We start from the raw sequence: 23,520 nt of genomic DNA on the forward strand, positions 1-23,520 counted from the left end.
TTTCCAGCAAGTTCTGGTATCATTTTTGCTGTTTGGGGGAAAAAATATCAGAGAAATACTGATAAAATGTAACAGTCATCCCACCAGGGCCAGGTGCCTCGTCCAAAGCCATCTCTCTTCGCTCTTTAATCACCTCTACCATAGTTGGTCGTTGCTGCTGCTCTTATGGTCATCTTCAAGCCGGAGCACTGTTACCTCATCTGAGCACCAAGGTTCCCTTGTCGCTTCAGTGGAGTAATAAAGATCTGAGTAAACCTCCCTAAACCATTTGTTGACTTTATTCGGTTCGTCTAACACTTAGCCATTCTTGTGTCTGTCGTATTGAGCTGATCGAATAAGTCCATGTTCTTGCCCAAGGATTTTTGCTAGTAGTTTCACCGATGTATCAGATTCTCCATATAGCCTATCATCCCTCACTCCATAAAGGAATTTAATCTCACTGTCTGCCAGTTCATGGAATTGTTCTTTGGTTTCCAAGGTGTGGCCTGGTGTGGGTTTAGGTTATATGCACCAGGATAATCTTAAGCACCCCTAGTTCACTCCAGTTGGACTTGGGGGTACCATACACTTGTGATACACACATCACCATCCGGAACACTTTGAAGGATTCCCATACCTTTCCGAACTCTTTCACTGACCCCTCATTGTGATAACCAAATTCTCATATCTCCCTCCCAAGGTCTTGTATGAACTTCTCAATCTTCAAGGAGGGTGGGCCTTGTGTGAGGCACCTACCTCTAAACTGAACATGACCAGAGCATGTCTGACAATGTTCTTGAGAGAATTTCACTGCTGCATATCGTGTTAAACAATTGTGAAGAGGCTTGCCAGTAATCAATACGCGTGGGACGATCATGCGCCGCTGACAAGTGCATTGTTTGGTGTACTCGTGGGTGAATCTCCAAACATCATACAGGTTAAAGAAAGACCTCATTTCACCAACCTTACTCACTGCTTTATAGGAACACATTTTAATGACTACCTATCCAGATTTTCATTAAGTATGGTGTTAGGTGACCACCCACTAGCAGTGCTGAATCAAGAAATGGAGCACACTTCCCGAATAAATTCAGGGGCATCATAATTCGGGACATAAATATCGATTACTTTGACATTCAGCCCTAACATCTTACCATGTACAAGGACATACGGGCCCTCTGGATCAAAGCAATCGCCATTGTAGCGAAGGGACTAGACTTAAGCAATAAAATCAAGACCCCTCCCCCTTTGAGGTCCTAGCATAGAACGCATAACATCTGTTAGCATCCCTCATGTGCAATAGATTATGGAGCTACTCTTCTATCTCCTGCAAGAGCAGGACATTAATTCTGGTGCTTCTAGTCTATGCTAACACTTTCCTAGTCTTAACTACATTATGTAAACCACTTACAATCCAGGTCATACAGTTTAAAACCACCATGTCCTTGTGATATAACTGCAACTACGATCGGATTAATCTCCAGACTTGAAGTGCTCATTGGCCATTGCGCTCCTCCTCAACCTCTACAAAGTAGTAAGTGCATGGTTACAATCCCCTCCCTGAATCCCACCTGTAGCTTCTACCCAAGTAAACGGTGGAAACCCCCCTACCAAACACCCTTTAACCCTTCACTGTGGCACTCGCAAGGGGACAAGCCCCCTCCACAACCTCTTTGCTGTGTTTCCCTTGCAGTGAGAATCTAACAGTAACGCCAGATGGCAAATTGAGTGAACGCTCCACCACCTCAAGGTGTCTAATGCCTCCGCAATTGGGGACTGCCCTCCTCAGCTGAGCACTTCCTCATCCAGCTCTGCTGTTCTTGCTGAAATGCTAGGCCCCAATTGGCATGGTGAAGAAGTGGGCTTTGTTCATTTGGTTAACTAGGCTTCCCTGAGAAGAGCATTTGATACAGGACATTGTGCTCCTGTAGGTTTTTATTAAGGTCTCAAAAAGTCTTATGGGTGGCCTGCACTGAAGGGCTGAAGTCCGGGAAGATTCGGATCTGCACACTACTGGACTTCTGATACTTCTCCCACAGCTTTCAGTAACAGGTTGCAGGCTTTATAGTTGAAAATGCAGGCTATTATCGGCCTCTGGGCCTGCCCAATCCCGGCTTGCAATAAATTGACCTGCGGGCCCTCAACTTGAAAATGCTGCAAGAACACTGGTCTTTTCAGTACCTCACAAACACATTTCTCCAAGAATGGATCTAGTGGGCCTCACTAGCCTGACATTGTTGCGCGATTCTCGATCCTCCTGCTTAGCTTGGATCTCTGCAAGCTCTTTCTACAGGGACGTTGGCATCGATTTGTGGCCTTCTACCATAGTTTCGTGTCCAATATTCTTCCTTCTGCCTCATTGACATGTGAGCAGAGCTGTTCCACCTGATGCTCCCACCCTTATTGGTGAAGCATTTGTCTTAAATTCCACAGATTTAAAGGCCAATTTCAGTACCTTCAGGAGCTCAGTCAGACCAGGCTCCAGATGCTACAGGGAGTTTTCCCCCAGTGCGTCAAGCTTGGATGTATCTGCCCGGCAGATATTGCTTGAGATTGCATTTTCAGAGCATGGGACTTAATTTTGCTTGCTTTTGGTGCACTTTGCTTTTTCTTTTGACATCCTGTGCATTTAGGGGGTAGCCCAAGGCCAGCTGTAGCAACCTAAAGTGATCTTTCCTCTTGGCAGCACTGTTTATGTACGCAGCCCACGTGCAGTAAGGCCAGCTGCAGCACCCTAAACTGCGCTGTCCTCTTGGCAGCACTGCCTTTGTACTCCTTTCCCACTGCTCCGATTCATGGTCCGTCCTATGCCTTGCTCGCCAAGGTTAAGGATACTGGTGTTAGGACCCCACACAAGACAGGCCTCCCAGGCAGAGAATATGTGGCAGCTCCCACGCTCCCAGCGCACAGACGCTTAGGCCATCAGTCTAGGTGCATATCAGAGGGTGGTTCGCATTTCGGAGGGCGGTCGGCAGCAGCTCTGCTTCCCGAGACCTACCAGGCTCCCACAGTGGTTACGTGTTTTCCCCCTGCACCCTGCTGGTGTGCCCTTTCTTCATGAGAAGGCCTGCTGTGCGAGGACACAGCTCTGAGCCAGCTACACTGTGCTCTTGATCATGGACCTTCCCACACCACTTCTCACGGTTTGGGCAGCACCCTCACTGGTGCGACGCCGTTCAAGTCATAGTGCTCCCTGTCTGCACACAGTCTCTGTTGCTTCCAGCTGTGCCATGCTAGGATTAATTAATGATTGTCGCTTGCAGTGGTGTTCCACGCTCAAAATACCATATTTGGCCGTGACCCTCAAGCAGCCTCCCCCACCCACAGAGCAACAGTTCACAACAGACAGCTAGCAGGTGATGGTAGAACATTGTCCTCAGTAGTTGTGTACATTGTTTGTAGAATTTTAGTCCAAAACCCACAGACTTTAGTGCAAAACCAAGTCATGCTCATAAAATCAGCAAAGGTGCACCACATTTTTGACAGTCGACGGATGGAATTGGATTTGTGAAATTAAGCTGAACTAGTGCATATATTTGTAGTGCGTTAAGGAATGTCTCGGCATAAGTCACTTATCTGCCCCCATTGCTCTCCATCTAGCTTGACCAGTAAGAAGGTGTTCCATTTAACAAAGGCAGAATGTATAGCAATGGGCTTGTTTGGATATTAAGTGTGAAGTGAATTCTGTTTGCCCTAAACTAGTCTAATCACTTGAGACTTGTTGTACGAAACAGCGTGGCAGACTATGTACAGGAATGCACTGAAATGGGTAAAAGAAGTTTGATAAAAACATCATTCTGACTATAAAGGCCTGCCTAAGAGCGGGACAGTGATCCATCTTTCAATTTTCTGTTACAGTATTTGGGGCATAATTGTACTTCTACATGCATTTATAGTTATTTATATAGCGCCTTATCCAAAGCGCCGGCCAATCAGTAAGCAAACAGTGCAAAGAAATGTACACAAGCTAACACAAACAAGGCGTACCATGAGGCAAACTAATTCTATAACCTGCAAAATCAGGAGGAGGCAGTATCAAGCAGATGTTGCTTTAGACGCTTCTTACACACAGTCTGTGTCAGACAGACTAATATCCAAGAGAATAGCATTCAAAAGTAGGAGCCAAGATTTTAAAAAGATAGAAAGTGAGAAGGTGCTCCAGGGGGTGGAGGAGAAGAAGTTGGGAAGAATTTACGAGATCTAGAGGGCCATTATATATAAACCAAAAAACAGGTAATCTGGAGCAAGGGCAAGAATAGAGTTGAACATAATACAGAGAAAATGAAACTGAAAACCAGCATGAATACAGAGTCAACGAAGTTGAGCAAGATCTGGAGAAATTCTAGTACAAAAATAAACTATATAATTTGTGAAAGTTTGTTTGCATGTTTGGGGTTGGCGTATACAAAAAAAATCCACAATAACAGCTTCCCATGTGCTAGGTGTGCCTAGTTGCAGGTATCGCCAAAGCTACGTCATTGAATATATTTAGAAAAAGTAATAAAGATTCATGTGCAAATGTTAAACATCACAAACAAAATTGTGAAATCGACCTTATGGGACTAGCATCAGTAGGCCCCTAATTAGACTAAAGTCAGTTTCCTTAATACAAAGTGATTGTGTGGTTAGTAAAGACATGAGGAAAACATTTCAATCAGTTAACGCACCCTCATGTTCTTATATGGTTGTACTTGACGTTCGAGGTTGGCCCCAGCCCATAACGGTGGGCTGAAATCTCAGGCAACGGTCAGCATACCAGTCAGGGTGTACTGGGGATAGTGAAATTTGACCAGCCTCTCCATTTGCCCTGCCCAGGGGTAAGTGGGGTCCAGCCCTGTGCTATCAGTATGGGCGATTTCAGATTGCCCATTTTGCAATTGTTGGCTCCATCCCCACAACAGTTGGTGGGATGAAGTTTGGGCCGAGGCCGGCATACCAGTCTGGTTGTACTGGCGACTGTGAAATCTGACCAACCCCACCCATGCACCCTGCCCAGAGGTGCAGAGGGGTCTGGCCCTGTGCCATCAGTATAGGCGACGTCGGGAGAATGCCGATATTGTGGTTTTTCAAAAATGGGAAGTTAGGACACAATATAACATACAGAAGGTTATAGCAGACCCCCACGTGCATGTCAGCTAGAGCGCCGGCCAACGCCGGTTGGGTACCGCTAGCTTTCAATAAATTAAAATGACAAATGTGCTCAACCGAGAACATTTGTCATAGATGGGAATAAAAAGGAAAGGTTGGAATAAACAAGAAAACTATTTAAAGTGTTTTTAGAAGCTTGAGGTCGTAATGGAGGAAAGGAAATAAATAATGGGCCTAAATAATGGGCCTAAAATAAATGTTTGCGCCTAGACGCTCTATGGGCCATACTTGTGCTTTATACATTTTAAATAAATAAATGGGGTCTTACGGGTCATGGTAGCTGGACGGATTGAAAAGGAGAAAGAAGTGAGTGAACAAGTGTTCAAGTGCGAGGAAATGTGAGTGTACACAATCCTTTCCAGTTTTTTTTAGATAAGGGGAGAAAAGAGAATGAACAGAAATTGGACGGTTCTAATGAATCAAGTGTAGACTTATGAAGGGAAATGATAGTGGTCCTTTTAAAAAGATAGCAGAAACATGTCCAGCTGATAATGAAGCATTAAAACGAATAACCAGAAATGAAAAAATGAAGATAGTTGTATTAAAGGAAACAGTAGGGTGAGTGAGGTTTGAATGAAATCAAGGTAAGGGACAGCCGAAAAGGAATTACACTAGACGGAAGTAGAGATCAGTAGAACAATTATAAATAGTACATATGTTCCAAATTTGATCAAGGGATGATCTAATGGTCTCAACTTTACAGATAAAATGGAACACGAAATTGTTTGCAGAAGGAGAAGTCAGATGTACGTGGACAAATCAGTTTATCACGATTGGAAAAAAAAACACCAAGGAAAACAACCCTCAGTAAAAATAAGATTGAAATATGACTGAAAATACCAGAGTCTTGGCAATAAGATGCCAGAGCTAACATCGAAAGCAGACAAGAAAAACAATTAGCTGCATTTTATACTCAACAGAAGCTGCTGCCATGTGAACTAAGATTGCACTGCTTCCTCAAACCATTTGAACTCATTATGCAAAAAGTACTCCAAAGCCTTTTGCAAAAGGGGGAGCAACTCTAACTGACATGAATATATGGCTAGACCCCCATATTACCAATACAGGTAGCCTCCTGCTTTACTTGCCTGGTCTTGTCTTTTTGCTCATTCTTATGGGGAAACAGATTAGTCCAAACAACTATTAGTACTGAGAGGCTAGGTTTCAGTTAATTTATTGTATTGTTACAATTGCACAAAACCTTAAAGTGAAGTGTGGTTAGAATTATTTGCATCCATATAACCTTTTTTGTAGTAGCTTTTTGGTCACAATTAAAAGGTGCTTAGGATAAGTTGGTGGCAGCGGATATTTTTCTATTGTATTTTAAATATTTTACTCGTGCACTTTTGCCTTTACTGCAAATGACGGTGTCCAGTCATTTGGTCCACTGAAAACTGGTCGAATGACATTTGGTCGACGCAATTTGGTCGAAAACCAAATGGTCGAATTTTTTTTTATGTATATATTTATTTTTCGGGTTTTCGTTTTTAAAAAAAAGGGGTTTTTAGAGAAAAAAAGGGGGTGGGGGGACCCCCCCCAAAAAAATTTAAAAAAGGGGTGAAAATAAAAAAAAAAAAAATTCGACCATTTGGTTTTCGACCAAATTGGTTCGACCATTTGTCTGGTCGACCAATTTTTTTCGACCAAATGTCTGGTAACCCAAATGACTACAACAAAAAGGTGGCTACGGCCCTAAAATGGCCATGCCACAAGGATTTTGCTTCCCAATTGGACATATTGTTCTTTGGGTTTCTACCTGCCATCTTGGGCCCAGAATTGTCACACATTGTACGTGTGTGAGCCTGCATGTGGGGGCTGGGACTGTTTGGTCCGAATACACATGTTGTCTGAACGTCTTTTCCAGGGGAGAGGTTGTGGTTCGTGGCTATCCACAATTGGATAGCCGATGCCAGTTTGTATAATACAGATCCTTATTATTAGTAGACCTAGGTGAGCTTACAGCCTGGATCTTGGATAAAGGAGGACTGCAGCCAATTCATCAGCTCATTGTTTGAGCCAAGTCCGCTGTGATGAGTAGTCCGCTGGCGATGAACCCTGCAACTGACCAGCACCAACTCCAGTGAATTCCTGCCCGTCTACCCGCTCTCTAGACCCCACCAGTTGGTGCTCCGATCCCTGGGCCAGTGGTAACAACCAGTCTTGACCCCTCTGTTAGATGAGTTTTCTTTAAGTCTCACTTGGAGGTTTTTAGATGCCCATCTCCTAGTACTGCTGCTGGAACCTTGGTTGAATGGCAGAGCAGTCAGGCTGATCATAAAAGGAAGATGTAGCTGTAGGTGAGTACATTGAACCTAGTTCATAAAGCACATCAAAGAAACACTAACAAATGTATATTAAAATATAGATTATATTTACACAAGAATCACTTTAAATTACTTGGCACAATAAACCAAAAAAACTTTAGGAATACTTTAGAATACTTTTCAAAGGCCACGGTTGTTACAGCTTTTGACAGTAATGGACAGTCCTATCGCATTATACGCACACTCGCGAATCTTAGCAGAAGTACGGTAAAGACATTCACTCTGCATACATATATAAGATAGTGACTTTTGGCAAGGAACTTTTTTGGTTAGGGCAACACTAGCAGTTCTTAAGGTTTTAGAGGCAGTTCGTTCATACAGCAAGTCTTTTAACGTACAAACAGCAATCCTGGCTAAAGGCAGTTTGAAGAGGGCTTAAAGTCTTGACGAGCAGTAGAATACGAAAGTTCCTTTGGATACTTTACAGTCTTTATTCTTTAAGATGCAGAGGACACAATCAACGTTGCAGTCCCGGTTAAAGGACTCTAAAAGGGACACAAGCAGCGGCTTCAGTCGGAAGTACGTACCCTGGACACCTTTAGATGCACTCCAAAAAACTGGAGCAACTTCACAGATCAAGGTAAGCAATACCTTTCTCCACACAGTACCTTAGGTTAGAAGAAAAGATTGGCCGATTCCCCTTGATGTGGCGGCACTGGACACAACCTCTGGATTCCTTGGTCCGATGATGAAAGGCAGGACAATGGATGGGATCTCAGCAGGCCATTTGGCACAGCTTTCAGTAACTTCTCTGGTCACTCTGCAGTTTTGGCGCCTTTTCTACAGCACTAGAAACGCACTATTTGCCCGGCCAATCTTCTTCACTTCTCACAGTCCCACACTCTGCTCAGGGGGCCTGGGTGAGTTGGATCGGATCTCTGCAGTGTCCTTGAGGGCTCAAAGACTTGGACGTGTTCAGCATTTTCTCGATGATCCATTCGGAATGGGCAGCATGTCTCCTGGTATTGTGGTTCCGCAGCGCTGGAAACTCACAGGATCTCAGCAGATGACTCAAATCAAAGTTAGTCTTGGGGCTGGTTGTTTCCACCAGGCAAAGGGAAGGAGTTGTCCTCTTTGGAGTTCCTCGGTTTCCAGTGGTCGACTTGCCTTTCACCTCAGGAGCCGCACCTTTTATACAGTTCCGGCACACACTACTCTGCAATCTCTCTCAGCAATTTACAGAAAGGGGCAGATGGCTGTCCAAGCAGGACAGCCAGACCCCCAGTGGGAGCTGGTTCCATTCAGGCACTCCGGCAGACAAAGGGCAGGGGAGTAAACACTCATCCCCCGCTTCATGCCTGCCAAGATACACTGGCCACTTCCCACCAAAGGCAAATCACACACACACAGGGCTCCCATTCCCAGCATGGTAGCAGAAGGCCTGACAAAGAACAACCACGCTAGTAATGGCAAAAAAAGAAAGGAGCCGCCAAGTTAATACTTGGGTGACCCTATTGTTATAAACGAGGCTATGTACATAGCCTGCGGTAGAAAATATGCCCAATAGCTGGTAGAACACGTCCTCTGCCACCAACCATAACTAGGAGATTGTCCATGTGACATAAAAGTCACAAAAGCAGAAAGAAGGGGGATACCAAGTATCCCTTTGGCACTCCACATAAGGGGACTATAAAGTTTTAGGAGAGATACTAAGCATCTTCATCCTTAACAACTGTAGCTACTCTAAGATATAGAAAATAATCTCAAAGGAGAACCCAAAGGGTCCTCAGCACCACTGCCCATAAGGGGTTTTGTGCTGCAATAGTAAAAATGAACAAGTTACTTACCAACTGTAATGTTCGACTGGATGTTCCTCCCATGTATCTGGTCTCCCAGCTCTGCTGCTTCGGAAATTGTGTTTTCACCAGAGGGTGTTGTGCTCGAAGCCGCAGAGTTGTACTCCCTCGAGGGCCGCCCGCCGTCGAGCATCGACGTCATCCGCAATATGAAGTGCTCGAGCCGCGCCCATTAGTTTTGTTTTTACAGTGTTAATGGTCTCATCAGTTTATCAGGCTTTCAAAGTTCTTTGGCTCTTAAGGAAGTAGAGTGCAACTGGCGTAAACTGTACGGAGGGGTAGGTTGGGAGGGTCGATGAGGAATACGTGGGAGGAACATCCATTTGAAAGAATGTTATAGTTGGTAAGTAACTTGCTCTTCGAATGGATTGTGTCCTCCCACGTATTCCTCATTTTAGATAGGCTCCCAAAGCAGTAAGAATTTGGAGGAGGGAGTACCAGAAATTTCAATCATGGACTGAATAAAGGACGGCTTTTGCAAAGAGGCCTCCTTGATATGATGTAGAGTCCAAGCAGTAATGCTTCACAAAAGTGTGCATTGACGACCAGGTGGCCGCAGCACAAATATCCTGCACCGGAACACCCCTCTGAAGAGTCGTGGAAGTTGCCATCTGGATAGAGCTTGCTTAGACACTCCAAGGCCCAATTTGTGTCCAGAATATCTAACAAACAGTTGGTCACATTTTCGGAAATTTGACAGTCTAGAAATTTAGAAACTGGGAGCCCTTTTTGGGTCCAGTCTGTGCAATCTCTCCTCTTTACTAGCATGTGGAGGAGGGTAAAAAGAAGGTAAGGTAATCTTCTGTGACAGGTGGAAATCAACGACTATTTTAGGTAAGAAGGATAGTTCGACCTTTAGAATGACCTTGTCCCTATGGAAAATGGTGTGAGAAGGCTTACAAGAGAATGCCTGCAACTCGCTCACCGTGCGGGCTGATGTTATAGCCACTAGGAAAATTGTTTTCAAAGTGAGGAGCGTTAACGGGCAAGAATGTAAAGGCTCAAAAGGGGCACACATTAGAAACTTTAAACCTAAATTTAAATCCCAGATGGGAACCTGAAAAGGCGTTTGTGGGTACATATTTGTCAGTCCCTTTAGAAACTGGGTAACTAAAGGCATTTTGAAATAAGATACCTCTTCCGTAGGAGCGCTTGAAGATAGATAGCGCTGCAAATTATTCTTTAATAGTACCAACTTGGAGAACCAAATTGGGTAAGTGTAAAAGGAAAGAAATTACTGTAGGAGTATTACATAAGAATGGATCCACATTCTTATTCGTGCACCAGATACTGCACTTGCTCCAACGACAACAATACAAGGATTTTGTTGCTGGCCTCCTGGCCGAAAGCAAAATCTCCATTACGTCATCTGGAAGGTCCCAATCTTTATATGTCAGCCTCTCAGAAACCATGCATGAAGGCCGAGTGTCTTGACCTCTGGATGGAGAACCCAAACTTCCTTTTGCGAGAGAAGATCCTCTCTTTGTGGAAGACGTATTGGAGGGCAGATGGACCTGTCCAGAAGGTCCGCGTACCAAGTCCTCCTGGCCCAATCCGGGGCAATTAGGATCATGGTTTTCCTGAACTTTCTCAACCTCCTGGTTACATGAGGAATCACAGGGACTGGAGGAAACGCGTATAGGAGTGATAATACCCAGTCCACCACGAACGTGTCTCCTAGAGCTCCTCTTGGGGGAAATTCCCTTGAGCAGTACAGTTCGTACTTCCAGTTGCGAACAGATCCACTTGAGTGGTTCCCTAAAGGGTGAAGATCTCTTGAAGGACTTCCTGAGCTAGTTCCCACTCGTGGGAGACTGCTCTGCCTGCTCAGGGTGTCTGCTGCGTTCTGCCTATGTCTAGGTGTCTAGGTGAACTGCCTATAGAGAGATTCCTTCTTGCATTAACCAGTACCAGAGCTGCATTGCCTCTCTGCACAGTGGAAGTGATCCTACGCCACCTCTTTTGTTGAGGTAGTACATGGCCACTGTGATGTCTGTCATTATCAGGACGTTCTTTCCCCGTACAGAGGGCAGAAAGGTCTTCAGCGCTAGTCTGATTGCCCTCTGCTTCAAAAGGTTGATGTGTTGTTTGGACTCCGATGGAGACAAATGACCGCTGATTGTCAGATCATTGGTGTGAGCTCCCCACCCCGTGAGTGAGGCGTCAGGCACTACCATTATCTATAGCCCTGGTTGCCAAAAAGGTTCTCCCTTGAGGATATTTTCCTTGCAAGCCCACCATAGAAGATCTTGAGCCACTCTGGCCGGGACTTTTAGAAGATCTGCCATCTCGCCCGAAAATTGGGAGCATTGAGTCTTGAAGGCCCATTAAATGGATCTCATTCTCAATCAGGCCTCTGGCACCAGAAAATGCAAGATGCCATGAGACCCAGCTATCTCAGAAAATCGAAGGCCGGCAGATGTTGGGCATTCTGAAACTTTGTTACCATCTGCAGAATGTGGTGAGCTCTCTCCTCGGGAGGTAAGGCTTTCCCTGAGGAAGTATCCAGGACTGCTCCAATGAATTGGAGTCTTTGGCGTGGAATCGTTTACTACTTCTTGTAATTGAGGGAGAAGCCCAGTCTGTGTAAGAAGTGGCAGGTCATGGTCAGATGTTCCTGGGCTTGTTCGGGTGAACTCGCCCGGATTAGCCAATCGTCTAGGTAAGGGTAGACGCGAGTCCCCTCTCTCCTAAGACTGGCTGCCACTACAGACATCAGCTTGGTGAAAACCATCGGGGCGGAGGTCAGCCCAAATGGCAGTACCCGAAACTGATAGTGAGAACCACAAACCTCAGGTACTTTCTGTACTTGAGATGGATTGGCACATGAAAGAAAGCATCCTGAAGGTCCAACGAAACCAGCCAGTCCTGAAGCTGAAGAGCCTGAAGGATTTGAGAAAGGGTCACCATCTTCAACTTGTCCTGCCTGAGGAATTTGTTAAAATCCAAGATGGGTCTCAATCCTCTGTCCTTTTTGGGAATGAGAATACAGGCTTACAAACTCTTGTTCCTCTCCGCTGCAGGTACATGGTCTATTGCACCTTTCTCTAGCAGGGTTGAAATCTCCTGCACAAGGAGCGGGTATGGAATTTTGACAGAATTGGCTTCCGGTGGATTTTCTTGAGGTCTTTGTTGAAAAGGAAGGCAGTAAACATGGGTCACTATCTCTAGCGCCCAGGAATCTGACGTAACTCCCCGCCATTGGTTCAGATACCGAGTGATCCTGCCTCCCACCGGGGTCTTGTGGGTGAAGACCTCAGAGTGGCTTTGCTGCTGCTGCTGCAGAAGTGGCTGAGGAGAAATGAGCCGCTGCTGGGGCTGATCTAGCACCCTCCCCTCTTCCACCACGAGGGGGTTTTCTTTGTTGGCCTCTTTGACTTGAATCTTGGGGAAGCGGTTTTCCATCCCATGCAGTCAATGGCTCTGTTCATTAGATTTCTATACCCAGGGTCTGCATGATCTGCAGGGTCTGACCTCTCACACTCTGCTTCAGGGGAAGAATCTAGGCCACTGGCTGTCTGAAGGCAATCATAAAGATCAGCCATCTCAGAATTTGGGCCTATCAATTCCTCAGGAACCTCCTTGGTTCCAAATCTAACCCTAGCTGAAGTAACATCCTCTTCAGAGGACTGCTCCTTATAAATAGAGCACATATATCTGAAAAATTCTTACCTTGGTTGAGGATGGAAGATTTTCTCTCGTAAAGGGGGTGACATTGACCTAGGCTTAGACAAAGGCGTCAATGTTGGCATCAGGATTAAAGAATGCCTCGACAAAGGTGTTGAAGGCGTCAATGGTATGGGCGCGGGCTTCAACGTTTTCGAAGGAGGCTTCAACGACGTCTAAGGAGGCCTCGACACTGTCGCGCAAGGTATCAAGGCCATTTAGTTTTTGATCTCCCTCTGTCACCTTTGGAGTGAGCAGGGGCATGCTCTTCACACTGCTTTTTCGAGGGGGTTTGGGCCGCTTTTTCAAAAATTTAAAGCATCAAAGCCTTAAAGGCCTCCCATTTTTCAGGGGAATCTTGCTTGGAAGTATAGGAAAGAATCCTTCACAGATGAGGAGGAAGATCTATGACGTTGCTTTTTCAAATCAGGAGGATTTCATCTAGCGACTCATCTCCTCGACCTGTGTCGAGACTTTCCACTCGACCCTCCTGAATCTCTTTGTCTTTTCGAATTCCTCCCCCACCGCCAGCTTACCTTTCCGTTAAGAGCCTTATTGGACATCCATTCGTCGACTCGATGGTCAGGTCTCAAACACCAAAGGCAATTACGATGGGGGTCGGTAATCGTCATTTTTCTACCACACTTTAGACATTTTTTAAAACCGGTCTTGGGTGTGGTTGGAGTCGATGACTAGGACATTTCGTCGAAGAAAAACTGATGCGCTGTTTTGTGACACGAAGCAGTGCTCGGAAAAACAGAACTGAGCTAACGGGATGACGTCGCCCCTCGAGGGACTACAACTCTGCGGATTCGAGCACAGCGCCCTCTGGTGAAAAATGCTTTCCGAAGCAGCAGAGCTGGGAGACTAGATATCTAAGATGAGGAAAACGGGGGAGGACAAAATCCATTAGAGACATATGCCTTAAAAAGAGATAAAGTAGACACTATAGGACAGTGTAAAACAAAGGAGAGTTTAAATAGACAGAGCCCATAAGAATGAATGAGTGGAAAAAGGCTCCACCTATTCACGAAGAAAAAGGTTCAGAAGTCCAGCAAAAAGTGATGGGGGTCTCACTAGGAGAGGAGATGAAGCCTAAAAAGAATCAATTTCCCCAACACCCTACTTGAGGATCTGTGCCTTCTGAGGCTTCGGAAGTGTACCTGGACCAACCGGTGGAATACTCAACTCTCTCCTGGCCAACCTCGCTGCAGCGGTCACCTTTCCAAGTGCACTCTTGGAACTTGGTAGGATCTTCAAGTTGTACAAAAGATGCCTGCTCATGCATTCCCAGACTTCTTGCATCAATGGAAGACGTGCAGTATATGCTCCTTTGTTCATCCCTGGAAGATCACCTGATGACAGCAGACTGTGGTGCCTCATGATGCAATCGGTAGTCTTCACATCCTAGAGGTGTCCTGTGGTTGTTTGCTCTGCAGATGTCTTAATCTTTTCTTCATAAGGGTGTCCAGCTGGAAGGTGCTTGGAACTCAGCAGGGGTCTCTGGAGAAATTGGAATCAAGGTGGTAAATTAAAATACCTGTCCCCCAACCCCCTTTCTCCACTGGGTTGCATGTGCGGAACATTGTCATGACCGCTGCCTCCAAGGAGTCAGATCCAGCCCAACATCCTTGGAAGCAGGGTCACAACTTCCATTCCAGGCACCAGCCGGTCCCCACAGGGGCCTTTTGGACCTTGTCCTGGCGCCAGTGGCGCCAGGCTCATAAGGGAACCCAGTCCCGGCACAGGAAGCGCCGGGCTCATATTGAGAGGAATGATGCTTGGGTGGACCTACCTGCTGCAGACCATGCTGCTCACTTACCTGTAGGATGAGATCCTCATCCATTCCTGGCTGGAACTACTTTACCTTCTGGGTGTGGCCAGCACCACTCCCTGGGACTGGATACTGGAACTGTTCTGAGAGCTGGAACTTCTTTCTTGCCTGGGCAAGGCTGTGGAAGGAGACACCTAAGCACTCCAGTGGCTTATTTAAACCACACCCGATCTGTGCAACGTGCTTCGCGTTATTCTGCACTAGCAGCAGGACGCTCACCGTGTCAGCTCCAGAGAATCTTCAGCTTCAGCATCTGTGAACAAGAATTCTTTATCTTACCTCCCGGAAAACCAGTCTTCAGTCTTCAGCAGCGTCTGAAAGAGAACAAGGACACCAGGTTAGGACAAGGCAAAACCAGCGCTGCACTTACCTCGTCCATCGGTGCATCCCGAGGCCGCGTGCCACACTCTTCATACTCCGACAACCCTGCGGAAACAAAGGACATTGGTTAGTGAACCTCCGTGATAATTTGCTTACCTGTGCTACTTACGCCTCGATCTCTGCCAAGCGCTGTCCAACCGCACCTGCAAAAACAAGAAGGACATCATTAGGGGCACAGTACGCCATCACTACTCACGTGTCTTCTAGTTGTAATCTGCTTGCCCATACTCCGGCACGTACCTCGGCGTCCATCTCCAACGCCGGCTGCTACGGCTACCTGAAAAAGGGAAAAGAGACATTAAGAAGTGCATTTAACTTCGAATAACATTCTTTTACTTACGTGCCTCCACGAGCTCCGGCATTCTTCTCGCTTACCATCTGCATACCGGACCTGCAAAGGCAAGAGACATTTAAGGGGACATATAAATAAGACTCCATATTCAAGCATTTACCGTTCGTGCGGTTAACGACGGCCTTGCTCCCCGACTTCATCCTCTGCAATCAAGAGGCTGGGTTATGAACCAGTGAAGCAACTGGCATTAGCGCCCCTGCACAGACGCAGGATGGAGAGCTCCGCTTTCACCAATCTAAGGTGAGCACATTCAGCCTACGAGAAACGTGGGGAGTCCAGAAAGGGGAAGTCAGATTGGCCAACCAGACGTACATTAACCCTTTGTTCTCCTACTTGCAGACACCTCACCCTCCGGGTCAAAATTACAGTGAGGAGAGGGCCCATCCAGGGTGTTATCAGAGGCCTGCGCGTGACCCTAGAAGACACTGAAATCTCCCTGCCCGGACCTGCGCCTCCGAGGGATTCAGGTGAGCGTTAGACATTCCGTCCCTACCTCACTCTTTCCTGACTTTGGTCGGTGGGTACCTGGTCAAGGACCCCCTTCTAGGCATATCTTAGTGTATTGGGTTTGAGTGAGTTACTCACCTGAGCTTTCAAATATAACAACCAACATTGTCCAAACACATTGTAAACCTTCCAGCAAAGTAGAACTTTGGAACTGATGTCTTTAGGGCACAATACCCAAAACATCTTATGGCTGGACATACTAAGTGTTGGGGAACTCTTTTTATGGTTAGCAAAAGTCTCTACTTCATCTGCTTCTGACCATTTACCCGTTTTACACTGGTTATTGAATGGAATGCTTTCTTTCTTCTCCTAAGGGTGAATGTATATATCTGTTTTATTAAGTGTGTGACACTACTTGAGTTTTCATTTGCTTAGTGTGTATTTTAAAGGCCTAATAAATCATTTGATATGTTTGTTCTTACCCGCCGAATTGGAGTTATTGGTGTTCTGTGTGGATTCATTGTAGCACTCAACCACTCTCGCACATCTCCAGCGTCTAAGCCTTGCCACTCTGCTACCTTAACTTGATTGGGTTTGGCAAGACTTCGATGTCTTCCCTGTACACCACAAAAGCTTAACCTCCGAAATTCCAACTCAAAGGTGGATTTTGGAAATTCATCTCAACAGCTGGCTGTCCCTAACAGCTACCAAAACCATGAATGCTGCACAGATAGCAATGGTCATTCTTCAGTCATGTGAGTGCGTACAAGTAAAAAGTAATGAGCCACATCAGTAGAGTACTGGTCCTCTTTCCAAAGAAGTAGCATGATCACCATGAATCCTGGCTGGAAGCTATGCTGCTCACTGCTGGTGTTCCAAACAATTAGCAAGGGAAATCTCTTCCAGGAGATTCCTGCCCTTGAGCTGGTGAGAAAGATATGTCATCTTCCACTGCAGCCGCTTGTGCAGTCGTGAAGCTTCTTGACCGAGAAGACATCAACAGCATAGTGGGACCCGTTTTACCTCCTGGAGACTATGGCAGTCGACCTGCCTTCATCAATTGTAGTGCCTCCTCAGGGCTCATCAGGTAAGACTGTCTCCTGCCTTAGTGGTAATGTTCTTTGTTCTGTCTACAAGGCCAAAGTCCTGACTACAGTTCAAGCAGGCCTGCACTGAAGGTTCAGCATTATGCTTTTTTCCAGCTTCTCAAATGCCTGGCCCTAATCACTTTAGGGTTGCACCTCTGGGAGCTCAGATTTAGCTTCCTTTAACTGTCCCGGTCCCCCGACACCTGAGGGGCTGCCTGCAGCCATTCAAGGGAACCATTAGAAACATGTCACAGGGACAGACCATCTGCACCACAGTCGTGTGAGCGCCAACAATCAAGCAGCCTGATAAACATCCATCTTGGCGAGTCTTCCACAGCCTTCGTGGTTGTCGGTCAAGTTCTGTACTTTGGGGCTTCGATGGCAGACCAGCCTCTCAGATATTGCCACTGCAACATGATAACTCTTCCAACGACTTCTCCTTACGTCTTTTCATTGTCAAACCTTGGTCAGTGCTTACTTTCTTGCAGTGCTCCATCGTCATCAGCCTGAGGTTTAGCATTTTTGCATCTTTCCAGAGACACTACTTTTTGCCTATATCTGGGGCCTGCCTATTGGCTTTGTCCCATTCTCTCCTATAAAAGAAATGCTAAAACTGATAGAGAATTACATTTAACTGTTACCAGTTGCTTTCAAGTAAACTGTGTTTCTACTAGGAACAGTTTCCATGCCTAATGTATAATATTTATTGGTTCGTAGAGGTTCCATGTGTTAATATCACCTCAAAATGATCACCATACATAAATATTGCAATCATTTTGCAGTGATATTAAGCCATGGAACCTGCAGGGGACACCTCCTCATCCCCCTTTTCCATTAACCGACAAATTATCCCCACTAATAATATCACCTATGGCCTCACCCCAAGACCATATATATGGCGATATTATTGGTGGGGATAATATTACCCGATACCTTCACAGAACCTTTTATCATCCATTATTTAAAGAGTATAATTTTTCAGTAATTATACTATAGTCAATCCTGTGAGAGGTGATTTGTGAGAGCTAGGAATAACTTAGTGGAAACCCTAAACATAAACATTTCATCTTCCTAAGCCCACACCAGAGGACTTCTGAGAAACCCAACACCCCCTCGTATCTATTTGAAACTCAGTGTGAAGGCTGAGACACAGGTCTGTTCTTTTCAGCTGCAGATCCTTGGACACATCGCACATTTGTGTTTTCATTTTGCCAGAGTGCTCTCTTTTTACTCCCCCATTTATACCCTGCAGGGACATCGATGCAGAAGCATTATCTAGGCCCACTACTGTATAACAATTCGTAGTTTGTACACAAGTTCAAGAAAAAAATGTGTTTTGTAAAAGTGAAATAAACAATGGCTCTCCTACGTATTTTAGCATTAGGTTGGATTATTTTAGGAGATATGCAACTGCCTGTAATGACCATTAACAGGTTAATCAAAGTCCAGCTATTCAAAAGAAATTGGCAACAATATTTGTTGTACCCACAAAATAGCCACTGTAATCATCATTGCAATGCTTGGAGTTAAACTGCTTAAATAAACAAAATAAGCAAGCATAATCTACAGCCATTCAACCAAGGTTAAAAAGAAATCCTACACAGAGCCAGCTAAAAAGCTTGCCAATTGTTAAATGCACTTCTTCATGCAAGCAATGATTCTTTTTGTACGCAAATCTTTTTCTTAAACATTTTGTACACAAATTATTAGCCACTTTCCACAGGACAGTGCAGAAGATTTCTACAACGATCAATATGGGTTGCAAACTAAAACACAAAATGAGAACATAAGCTGTTAAAAATCATTGCTTCCTTATGTAACAGTTTATGTAACAGCTCCACAACCTTCCAACTCCAGTCAACATGCTGTATGATTCAACCATATATTTACCTGGTAAATTTTGGCATCTCTCATCAGCTTCTCTACAGGATATTCACTATTAAATCCATTTCCACCGAAAATCTGAACGGCATCGGTTGCAACCTGGTTTGCAATATCACCAGCATATGCTTTAGCAATAGAAGCAAAGTATGTATTCCGTCGTCCAACATCAGTCTCCCAAGCAGACCTTTGGTAAGCCATTCTAGCAAGTTCCACTTTCATTGCCATTTCTGCCAGCATGAAGGACACTGCTTGGTGCTAAGATTGATAAAAGCAGCAAAAACAAAAAACCTTTTAGTTATATACACCTCTAAAATGGCCCAAGAGAACTAACATAAGGTGTAGTAGGGAATGGTTTACTGAGCAGAAAAAAAAGAAAAGATTAAACTGGATTACAAAGAAGTGCCATTTAAAAACTGCCACACATAAGAAACAAGTTATTGGCTCCGGTTGTTGCAGCTTGATGCCTTCTGAGAATGCAAAGATAAGAACACATACCATACCTACCAACCCTTCATTAGCTGCCAATCAAACATAGGATACAGTTAAAAACCTTATATAAGGCCAGCTGCGCCGAGAATCAACCATAAGGAAAACCATTGTTTTTGTTTTTTTAAAGCCTCTAGTGGTGCAAGGATCTGGGCAGGGTCTACATTAGTGGACCTGCAAAGCTTTGCAAATAACTGCTCATGGTAGTTACCAAGGGAGAGTCATGTTGAAAGTTAGATCAGGGGTTTGGTGCAAAGTACAATTAAAACGACAAGAGCTTGGTGCCATTGCTTAAACTGCAAATTCTGAAGTGTGGGGAAAATGTATTAAGTAATCTTGCATAGGTGTGATATGATCATGAGGCACAACATTCAGAACTAAGTTTTGGAAGTCCAATACCTACCCTAGAAACAATGCCTTCAAATTTCAATAAGTTAACTAGTTCTTGGATATTTAAAGGCGACTTGGTACTAGCACTACCAGTTTGTCTATAGAGGCTCGATGCAGTGGTAGTCCTAGAGGTAGGGCAAAATACCTGTATATCCACATTCGGTTTACTGGGTTGAGAAGGGGTAGCTGCCTATCCTAGTCATCTAACGGTACCACAGACAAGAAACCCAGACTTTGTGTCCCCCACCAAAAGTAAGGCCCTGGTAGCTGCAAGAGTGGACTTTTACAACAGGTATGCACCCAGGCTCCTTAAGCTTTGATCAACAAAAACAACCCCCCAGTGAAGTACGGACCGGTAGGAGAACTACTTTAAGTGCTGCTAAACGTTTAGGAATCGTGGATGCAAAGTCTTCTTCAGATGACCACTTTGACTGGTGGGTCTGGGGAAGTCAACAGTTCTGGTCTCGTTCAGTAATATTTTGGGTAGGGATACCACCTGGCAGGACCTAGCTGAACCTACAGGAAAGATTATGCGACCTCTGGACACCGTCAGGTGCGAGTGACCCCTCATAGGATGAGGAGAAACGAAGTAGCAGGGGGACTCTGCCTAGAAGGCTCCCTTCTTGAACAAAGAGCAGCACCAAAAGAGCGATCAGGATCCATTTGAACACTGATGCTGCCTGCAATGTTTACAAAATCAAGTCTAGACTAGGTCCCCACATCAGAGGATGCAAGCAAGAAAGAGACTCAGTGACTCTTCTGAGGTCTACAGGACCTGCACAGCAGAACAGGACTCTAGACAGTGAGCCCTAGTAATCTAAGTGAGGGAGGCACCAGGTAGGCGTCTCCTTGTTAAAGAATCTCAACTCAGCGGTGGATTGGCTTTGCCAATGGTGGCTCCAGCAGCAGTACTTGGATATCTACCGTCCTCTGGATTCTTGGCTCGGGTAGTCTAATCAAGAACGGATCCAGTCTCACGCCCAACATCTTAAATCCTGCACCAATCAAAGAAGCGGTAGCTTTCCAAGCCTGGTAACCTAGTTCTCTCTGCACCCGATCAGCAACAGTGAAATCACTGTGGGTGGAATGATTATTAGAGATATCCTCATCCCCCTACCAAGTTCCAGCCAGTTTACTGACAGGGCATTTCCCGTTTTCCTTGTAAGAAGCATGCATTTTTCAATCCTGCCCTGGAGAAGGAAGGCAGACAAGGACATAAAGGCCGGGTTTTGTAACAGAACTGTGGTAAAATGGCTACCTTGCTGTAAAAATATACAGGGCCATGGTAGTGCACCCACAATCATTACAATTCTACTGCCACCAGCCTGCCAAAAGAGAGCAGAAGAGTAACAAACACGTCAAATAAAATAAAGGGCAAAATGTTTCGTGCAGTACATGCCACATGGAAGTTAAATACTGCCACAATTGACGACTGGCCAGTGTCTGCAAAACAAGTGAATTTTGGGTGAAAGGCCACACTCCTCCAAAAAATAAATAAAAATAAATCAGCCCAGGATCACACAAACTGTATGCAGATATATGCTGGCAGGCATGTTAGGGCAGAACTCCATTCAATATTTCCCCCTTCGTTGTTTGGGTTTTTAATTGATTTTGATGGTTAATTTATTGGTTATTTATATGGTACTTATACAACAAGACAGTGGGCTTCATTACAAGTATGCTGGTAAGAAATACGATTTTCCGGCATGCTGGTGCCACCATGTGCCACTCCTGGAGATTACGTGTTGGCATGCACGCGCATTCTGGCATGCTGGAAAAGGCGGTACTGGCATGCCGGAAACGCCATCAAAACCCCCCAAAAATACCAACACTGTTGTCCTTGGTGCTGGTGACTCTGAATTCGGCAACACGGTCCCAGAGCCACTGGCACCGGTAACAGCAGTTGGCAAATGCCATGACCGGAAACAAGGTGATCGCCGGAACAGGAAATAGTCCGGCAGCCATTAAAAAAAAGACAATCCATTCCAATCCTGAAAGCAAAGGCGACATCCACCACTCCTGACCACAGAAACTCCACCTTTACCATGACATCAATAGTCAGACCCGAAAGCACAAGCCACGCTTCAGTGAGACAGAGTTGAACATGTTATCAGACACCATTGTCCGGCATGCTGCAGAGCTCTTCTCAAACGACCAGCGCAGGCAGACCCAGTGCATATGGGAGGAGGTCGCCCAGAAAGTCTCTGCAGATGGAACAACCCCCTGCACAGTGCAAGACTGCCACAAGAGGTGTGGCGCCCTGCGATTGAGGGTGCGCAACCTCCTCTCAGCCCAGCGCAGACCGGGCATGGCCCCAGGTGGCGGGAGCGCATCCCCCATATGCCTGCTGCCCTGGGAGGAGACGTGCACCTCAAGGCCATTGAAGGGCTCAGTGCAGCAGAGGCCGTAGCCGGGACACCAGAAGTGGCTGGTGAGTACACATAACCCCAATGGAATGTCAACCTCCCTGTCCCCCCGGCACTCACTACTGTACCAACATAAAACATGAATGTTAAATTCATCGTCCACAACACCAATAAACTCCTGCATGCCCCCCACCCCCAAGAGACCAGCAAACTGGGTGCATACACTGACGTACACCCTCCCTCAAAACATGACTCATATCACTAACACACTGCGAACACAGCACAGGCACCCTGTACTGCCAACAGAACATGCTTAATGCATGCGAGCTGGCTGCGCTTCCCCTGGCACAAAGTCACATAAGTGCAAAGCCCCTTCTCCACCCACAAATGACCAGCATCACACACAAAGGCAACATGTGACTCCCCCGTCCCAGCCAGCCCGACCCATGAGCAGAAATGCCCACCTATCCCTGTAAGTGCTACAGGCAGCAGGCACATGGCACACCCCTCCCCAACCAAACATCCCACAGCGTGAAGGTCACACCCCCAACACCGTACCCAGCAATTGTCAGTACACCACAACACCATCTTCGGCACACCACTCTACCATGTACGGACATCACAAATCCACCCGCACAGTATGCATGACACAAGCATGTGTGCACCATGCCATATACCCCGCTATGTGCCCGACACAGCACAGGCACAAACAGGATAATGCATGTATCTCTGCCTCATCAATCCACACTGTTCACTGCCAACCTGCCTTTCTGAGGCACATCATCTGACCATAGAGGCCCATGCAAGCACTTCAAGGGGCACCGGCCGTCGACGCCGCAGAACCCAACAGACCACCACCACCACCACATCCACCTCTACCCAGGACACCACAGCCTCAACAGGCACAACTGCCACTGCAACCCCAGCTGCACCCATTGAGCCACCACCGGTTGCACAAGCTGAAGCCATCCAGGCAGCACCGGGCGCACAAGCTGCACCCATCCAGGCAGCACCGGTCGCACAATGTGCACCCCAGCTGCTGCAGTATCACTACCATCACTGCAGCCACATGTCTCCAGTGCAGATGACAGACGACAGTGGCATAGACACAGGGGAGACCACAGCACTGATGAGCCATTGCTATTCAGCCCCATGGCCCCAATGAGCCCACAACGCCCACCCTTCCCCAGTGTGAGGGGAAATGGATGGCAGACTCAGCCGTTTGGAGCAATGCCAGGATGCATCGACTGCCCTGGTGCAGGACCACCTCAAGGAGGCACAGATGTGTGAGAGCATCCAGGCTAGTGGGCGTCGAAATGCCTGCGCACTTGGCCATTGTACGAGAGCCATAGTACAGATGTCCAGGAGGGTATGGGAGG

The 23,520-nt window shown here is 46.1% G+C and overlaps 1 protein-coding gene across 1 annotated transcript in view; it reads right to left on the minus strand.

Annotated features, from left to right (window-relative positions):
- The window catches only part of ACADM (acyl-CoA dehydrogenase medium chain), a 374,724-nt gene that overhangs the window by 21,277 nt on the left and 329,927 nt on the right, over nt 1–23,520 (minus strand). The window contains exon 11 of the mRNA XM_069641894.1: nt 18,906–19,154. Within this exon, the coding sequence (XP_069497995.1) occupies nt 18,906–19,154 (249 nt within the window). The remainder of the gene's footprint in view (nt 1–18,905; nt 19,155–23,520) is intronic.

Source organism: Ambystoma mexicanum, chromosome 1q, assembly GCF_040938575.1.
Source record: "Ambystoma mexicanum isolate Mex_15411 chromosome 1q, UKY_AmexF1_1, whole genome shotgun sequence".
NCBI lineage: Eukaryota > Metazoa > Chordata > Amphibia > Caudata > Ambystomatidae > Ambystoma > Ambystoma mexicanum.